Consider the following 7,855-nt stretch of genomic DNA (forward strand, 5'->3'; position numbering starts at 1 on the left):
AATCAGGTATTAAAAAACCCGCATAGGGTATTCAAAAAACCTGATACAGGTATTCAAAGAACCCGGTGCGCTGAAAAGAAATAGAAGACATGCAAAGAACTTTTGTGCGAGTTTGTAAGTGATTTTTTATAGCTTTTTGTTATTTGACTTCATAATTGAATGTATAAACATGAAGGTATATATAAAATACTTCCCATATTATTAAAAACTTAGGAATTAAACAAGATTACATCAAAGTGCATTTGCGAAGTTGTAGAACCCACCCCAACGATAGATGTAGCTCTTTGTAAAGCCATTTTAAGAGTTTTTTTTGGTGATTTTGGTGTATTTTCAAGTGGTATGACTTACCCAAACATCAAACCATTATTTATGCACATTATATGCCTTAAAAGCTACCCAAAACAAGCCCCCAACACTTCTATTACCGTTAGTCCAACGGTCATAAAAGGCCTATGTGAACACAACATGCAGTCCAACGGTCATATCCAATGCAAACCTGGTTTCGGGTTTTTTAAAACCTGATGCGGGTATTATGTAAACCCGGGTATGAAACAGGCACAGAAAAACCCAGTTACGGGTTCGGGTTCTGCGAAGGATATGTATACCCGGTCCCAACCCTTCGAATAAGGTTAGGTTCGCGTATAAAAAAAACCGGTTTTTAAATACCCAGGTCCGGGTTTTTTTCCAACCTCTACCTAGATTCAAGTACCGGCCCAATAAGCTTAACAAGTTAGGCCCAACACGAACTCTTGTTCAAGTTGCTTTTTAGGTTACCCGTTACATCACCAAATATCTTCCCCAAATTCTTATCTTCGCAATTATCGATCTGTTTATCGGTGCCGGATTCCGTTCTCGTCGACGACTGTAATTCTCATTTGCTGCAGATCTTCGAGGTTACAATTTCTCTGACTGATCTAAGTTATAAACTTTTAGTCAGCCGCATGACTTGTTTGATTATTGTTTCTAATCTGAAATTGTTCGTTAATTCTGTAATTATTTGCTTCGTTGCCCTAGAAGTTGTTCTAATTATATGTAGATTGTGATTTGAGATATAAAATTGTTATAATTTTATGAATCACTAGAAGGATCTGAATCGAGAACTAGGTTTTTGACATGAAAGATCAAGCAGATAAGTGTTGTTGAACTTGGATGATATGATATGTGTGTTAAACCAAAAGATCAGCAGCACACATATCCTTAGTAGTTGGAAAATGTTAAGGAGAATTTACATCAAACTTTGGCGGAAAGTGATCGCTTCGATATGAAAGAAAGAAAGCAGGAGATTGTCCTTGTGCTATAGCTAACCTAAGGAAGAAATAATATACTTGAAAGTGTAATTGTAACCAGTTCCTTTTGTAAGTTCAATGTGGAATTGCAATTTAGTATAAAATTTTAACTAACATGTCAATGTGATAACCTAATCAGAATATAGTGACATGTTGTATATGAAATGGAAGTGCTTATTTATCTGCGTAGTCAATGGTCACATGATTAAGTCTTAGTTTTTAAAAGGCTCCTGAACGGCCTGGTTCTGCTTGCTTAATGTTTTTTTAAGGCGTTTGGTTTCTTGGCTTTATTATGTATTCATGGTTTTTTACAAATCTTTATTGTTTCAGGCTCTGTATGTTTATGTGTATGGTGAATAGTTTGGTGGTTCTTAAAGTTAAGAGATAAAGTGTGTACTATTGCTTTGAAACACTATGTCACCAGAAAAGAATACGGCGAAAGCCGATGAAGGCGACGCACAGAAAGCCCAAAAGTCTAGGAAGCGCAGACGTCGGCTGGTAAAGAAGTTCTCAGATGAAAAACCGATACTTGATCAATCCGGTTCACCGACATTGACCTCGGAAAAGAAAACTCCAGAGTCCTTGAAACCTAAAAAGGAAATTATGAAGAAGTCCTCCAATGTGAACAATAAACTTGGGGAATCCAGCTCAGCATTGTCACCCTCGAATAAGAAAACCGCGGAGTCCTTAAAACCTAAAAAGGAAGTTATGAAGAAGTCATCAAATGTGAACAATAAACTTGGGGAATCCAGCTCAGCATTGTCACCCTCGAATAAGAAAACCCCGGAGTCCTTAAAACCTAAAAAGGAAATTATGAAGAAGTCCTCAAATGTGAACAATAAACTTGGGGAATCCAGCTCAGCATTGTCACCCTCAAATAACAAAAAGAAAAAGAAGAAAATTGTCACATTGTCAAATTCGAAACTTGAAATGGAGAAGAAGTCTTCCGACCAAAACCCTATGCCTTCTAGTTCAAAGGAAATCCAGAATTCCAAAAATCTTGTGAAGAAACCGAAGAAGCATAATAAAAAGGTTAAACCAGTAAATAATCAATATCAAAAACCTGAAGTTGCAAATAAAGGGTCTCATTCCAGAAAAGAGAAAGAAGTGGGAAGTTCATCAAAAAACCATTCAAGAAACAATGATATGAAAGACGTTGGTGGGCTTATATTTATGTGCAATGCGAAAACTAAAGGGGATTGTTATCATTACCGCGTGATGGGTGTCCAAGCACACAAGAAAGACCTGGTTATGGGTATCAAGCCTGGTATGAAGCTTTTCCTCTTTGATATTAGTGTAAAGCTTTTGTATGGTATTTACAAAGCGACTTCTCATGGGGGTATGAGACTTGAACCGGCTGCTTTTGGTGGGGGATTTCCTCTTCAGGTTTGTTTTTGGGTAAATTACACTTTCATTCTTTATGTTTGTATCAGATTGCAATGGATGCCCTTTAACTTCAATAATTACTGTCACAATCCTTTCTTTATAAAAACCATTACACCCTACGTACTTTGGCCCTAACCTGGTTAAAAATTTTCAGTTAATAGCCTACCCACCCTCATGTGCAAGGCACATGCCATACTTAACTGAAAATTTTAACCATGTTAGTGCCAAGGCCGTTGGGTGTAATGGTTTTTATAAAGGAAGGATTGTGACTGTAAGTATTGAAGTTAAAGGGCTTCCATTGCAATCCGATACAAACATAAAGGATGAAAAGTGTAATTTACCCTTTGTTTTTATTTAGTTATTTCCCCAAATTATGATATTCGCTTCATTTTTTGGGTGTTCATCATTAGTAATTTTACAGGTTCGTTTTGAGGTTTATGAGGACTGTCTTCCACTACCCGAGAGCGTATTCAAGAAGGCCATTAAGGAGAGTTATGATGAAAAAACTCACAAGTTTAAGACTGAGTTAACTTTTGATCAAGTGAGCCCCTCTCTGCACTTTTTTATCAAAAGCTTTAAAATAACTAACTAATTTTGGTTTGATTTCTGTTTTGGATACCATTCTTGTAATCTCCACAGATAACTAACTTTTGAAACTGTTAATATAAATTAAGCTTTAACGTTGTAAGCATGGTACTACTTTTTTCAGCTGCCATATCAGGAAAAAGTTAACATGGCAAACTTACTGACACTTCATCCGTCACATCATTGTTTTTACTTTATAACAGTCAAAGATTACCGTAAAAGGAGTATTTTTGCAAGTTCGGGGGCTTTTACTGTAAAAGATAGAAGTTAAGAGAAATAGTTTTATACTTTTATTGCTATCTATTTAATTTCATGATAAGATTTTCTATTTTCTGCTTCTTGTTAGGTAAAGAGGCTAACAAACTTATTCAAGCCGGCTCCAATATTGCATTCAAATCCACAACCTGTTGTTCGGGAGCCAAAGCCAACTGTTGCTTCTTCATCACTTGTATTAACCGAACAAGACTATAGGAGTCACGGGCTTAGAGGAGAGAGGCACACAAACTTAGCCCCTGTTGCCCCCCCTGCTTATGACCCTTATAGGCCTGATCTAGAAATAGACAGGGCCCGCACAGATACTGTTTTTATCAGTAGACCTGAACAAGAAACTGCTCAGATGGTAAAGCCAACTTTGACTTCTCCACCGGTTTTGTTGACCGAGCAAGAGTATAGAAGTTACGGGCTTAGAAGAGATGGACCTACTGTAGCCCCCCCTGCTTATGACCCGTATCGGCCCGGTCTAGAAAGAGAAGGGGCCCGCACGGATACTGTTTTTATCAGTAGACCTGAACAAGAAACTGCTCAGTTCGTAAAGCCAACGTTGACTTCTCCACCGGTTTTGTTGACCGAGCAAGATTATAGAAGTTATGGGCTTAGAGGAGATAGGCATCCCGTTTATGATCCTTACAAACCTGATCTAGAAAGAGACGCCCCCCACTCTGATACAGTTTACCTTCGTAGACCATCTGACCCAACTTTGACTTCTCCTCCGGTTTTGTTGACCGAACAAGGGTATGGAAGTCATGGACTTAGAGGAGATAGAGATAGAGCACCTCCTGCGTATGATCCGTATAAAATTGATCAAGAAAGAAAATATTCATGGTCCCCAAGTGATGCGCTTTTTCTCAGTGAAAGAGACTATAGAACGTATGGCCTTAAATCCCGACAAGAGAATCCAACTTCAGTTACTCCAAACATTGATTCAACTAGTCATAATCCTGCTATCGGTTTTCATCAATCTGTACCGTATAATCCTTATGAACAAGATTCTGATTTGGTCGAGCGTTATCTGCCTCATCATGTGCCACCTCCTTCCAGTTCTTACAGATTTGGTCCTGAAACTGTTTTATCTGAAAGAGTAGAAAGAGTATACCCGGGAAATTCCTCGTATGAACCATTAAATTACAACCAGAATGTGGTTCCGAGAGTGGAAGAAACTGAATACAGACCTGCCCCTGTTTCTTCTCGATATGCATTTGCTGGGCCTTCTGTAGTTCACCGTTGATCAAAGGTATGTTCTTTTGCTTCATTGTTAAAAATGAGAAACTTGTGCTGCCCCGTTTCACTGTTGGCATTAAATTACTAACTGGATTTTATGATGTTTCGGTCAGAGACTTGTTTGGGAATTGGGTATGTAATCATAAGGAACGTAGGTGTCATACTTTCTGTCTATTTATGAGTTCAATTAGGTTGTGTTTTATTTCGAATGGCCAAATATCATATATCTTCTTTATCCATGGTGATCTAATGTATATAAAAACTTTGGGTAAATTGCATTTTACGTCCTTTAAGTTTCAACAAAATTTCCGGTGATGTTCTTTTAACTAACGAAATAATAGCGGATGTCCTTTATGTTCTAATTTCTTTACAACGGATGTCCTTTATTTTAGTAATCCTTTTAGGGAGAAAGGACACTGCGTGTAAAAAAAAATAGAACATAAAGGACAACTGTTGTAATTTCGTTAGTTAAAAGATAGCGCTTGAACTTTTTTGCTGAAACTTAAAAGGACATAAAATGCAATTTACCCTAAAAGTTTTAAAGAAACATCGGAACAGTCACACTTCTTATGGAGGCCTGGAGGATGTCTTCACGAAAAGTTGGATATCCCTTAAACAACCCTTTAAATGTTGATTAATCAGGAATCCACATTTCTTATCGGCAACAATTGGAAAATGGGTAACAATAGCTAACCTTAAACTAATAATTTCATTATTTTTTTTCTGGTCCAATAAAGCCTAAACTGTGAATCCAAACTGGTAAACATGAAACGATAATCTGTTTGAGCTTGAGCGTTAAACATGAAACCCATCACGGGCCTGTTAAAACCCTCATTCCTGACTTCAATTCGAGCTCAATGATCTAATCACTACTTTCAAGTTCGGTTCGCTTGAGTTTAGTAATCTTTACTAAAAAACATAAGATAGTTTATTAGTTGACCCGATACTCTTGCATTTCACTCAACTCTATCCTCTATTCGATTGTATTATACACGTTATCATACGTGTATCATCATGTGTATGCAAATACAACGTCCGAGTAAAAACTAAAAAAATGTTCAACATGACTTTTGAAGTTTACGCATACGTTATTTTACTCAATTCTTTGCAAATAGCTCAAGTTCAACATAAAAGTACACTCAAATAAAGCTCTAGATTCTAGTCAACTGAATGACTTGTGAGTTGGCCGTACACAAGAGATGAGTGACTTGGGTATGCCGGGGCCTCAAATCTTTGCCCTTAGTTTCGAATGCTTTTGACGAATAATAGGTTGTGGGACTAGGTATGTTGATGTTAGGTGATTGTTGCATGTCGGGAACTTCATAAAAGGATCGAAGACTCTTTAAGACTAGAAGGTATGGTTTGGATGGGCTTGGAGGGGATGAGCCGCCACATAGGCGCCACGTAGGAGTGGCTTGGAGGGGATGGATCTAGGGGGGTGGGGGATGAACCCCTTTATGTATATATATGTATGTATGTATAGGTTATGTGAGAGGAGGAAGGAGGGGATGGCCCGGCACACCCGGCTGGAGGTTGCCGGTTGTGATGCTTGCCGGAAGAGGGGGGCGGTGTGGGGGTCCGGCGCCGGGCCAAGCCGGGCCAAGCCGGCCCCCATACCTTCTAGTCTAAGTTTTAACTTAAATTCACCAGACAATACCTTTTTTTGTAGCCACCAATGTTCCCTTTGGTCGAAGTAAATGGCCAAATGGGTCCGGTTTGATATTATTAAAACCAGTAATGATAAATAAAGTAAAATATATATTAAAAAAATAAACTAACAAGAAATCAAAACAAATGGTAAAACTAAATTCAAATATAGTAAACTAACCGTGTTTGTGATGTAGAAGAGAGAGAACACTCTTTGGTTCGAATATGTGTGATGCATGTTAAAATGATCAGCTAGCTTAGCTTTGCTAAACATTTCATTCATAGTGTAGAATAAGATTTTTGGACACGGATGTTATTGTCATGATAACACACAACAAGCCTCGATGCTCTTTGATTCTGCCACAACGATCCATTGAAACTTGATATACGTATTGCATGACACGAAGGTTAACTTGCAAAAATATTTGTTACCTAGAAATCTAGAATAGTTTTAGTAATAACAAATCAGGATAAGTTAAAATCAATAGTTAGCATCATTATTGTCATGTAATTGTTGTGTTTGTTCTTTAACAACGCAAAGTAAATATTTGAGGACAAATGATTGCTAAATAAAACGTGGGATAGTGCAACCCATTTTTGTAAGACCAAACATAGCGCAGATAAGATATTGATGCAGTTGTCATGATAACGCAAGTATGCAACGCAAGCCTTGAAGCTCTTTGGTTCTGCGACAAGTCGAATCGATCTATTGAAAAATTGAATAGCATCTTTCATGAACGCAAGTATGCAACGCAAGCCTTGAAGCTCTTTGGTTCTGCGAGTTGAAAACTTGAATACCGTCTTTCATGTCACGAAGGTTAACATGCAAAATTTATTACCTTGAATAACGGTCTGTAAATGTTTCTTAACAATAAAAATCATAACTTAAAAACAAAAGCCAACATCATCATTGTCATGTAATTGTTGTGCTTGTTCTTTAACAATGCAAAGTAAATATAGTCACATGTTTGAGGACAAATGATTGCTAAATAAAACGTGGGATGGTGCAACCCATTTTCGTATAAAAAAAGAAAGAGAAAAGAGTTAATTACGTTTTTCGTCCATATGGTTTGTCAAAGATCACTATTTCAGTCTATTAGTTTAAAAATTGCGATTTCAGTTCCTATGGTTTCACTTTCGTAACTACTATAGTTCACCCACTCTAACGTCATCCAGTTATTCTGTTAGTTTGTTTGAAATGATCATAATGCCCCTGCTATTAAAATTAAAATAAATAAATAGCTAGTTACGTTTTTCGTCTATGTGGTTTGTTAAAAGTAACCATTTCGTCCCTGAAATAGTTACGAAACCGAAACCTCAGGGACTGAAATCGCAATTTTTAAACTAATGGACTGAAATAGTAATTTTTGACAAACCACAGGGACAAAAAACGTAATTACTCAAGAGAAAATAAAGAATCATTTATAGCGGAACCCCTTGATTAAATTACTAGC

At 37.3% G+C, this 7,855-nt stretch overlaps 1 protein-coding gene across 1 annotated transcript; it reads left to right on the forward strand.

The window, feature by feature from the left end:
• Positions 1–739: 739 nt before the first annotated feature.
• On the forward strand, positions 740–4,963 carry LOC110937332. Its single transcript, XM_022179734.2, has 4 exons — positions 740–893; positions 1,617–2,672; positions 3,094–3,213; positions 3,604–4,963. Exons 2-4 carry the CDS (start codon positions 1,701–1,703, stop codon positions 4,759–4,761), a joined length of 2,250 nt encoding a protein of 749 aa, XP_022035426.1. The 5' UTR covers positions 740–893; positions 1,617–1,700; the 3' UTR covers positions 4,762–4,963.
• The last annotated feature ends 2,892 nt before the right edge of the window (positions 4,964–7,855 follow it).

Source organism: Helianthus annuus, chromosome 4 (genome assembly GCF_002127325.2).
Source record: "Helianthus annuus cultivar XRQ/B chromosome 4, HanXRQr2.0-SUNRISE, whole genome shotgun sequence".
Lineage (NCBI taxonomy): Eukaryota > Viridiplantae > Streptophyta > Magnoliopsida > Asterales > Asteraceae > Helianthus > Helianthus annuus.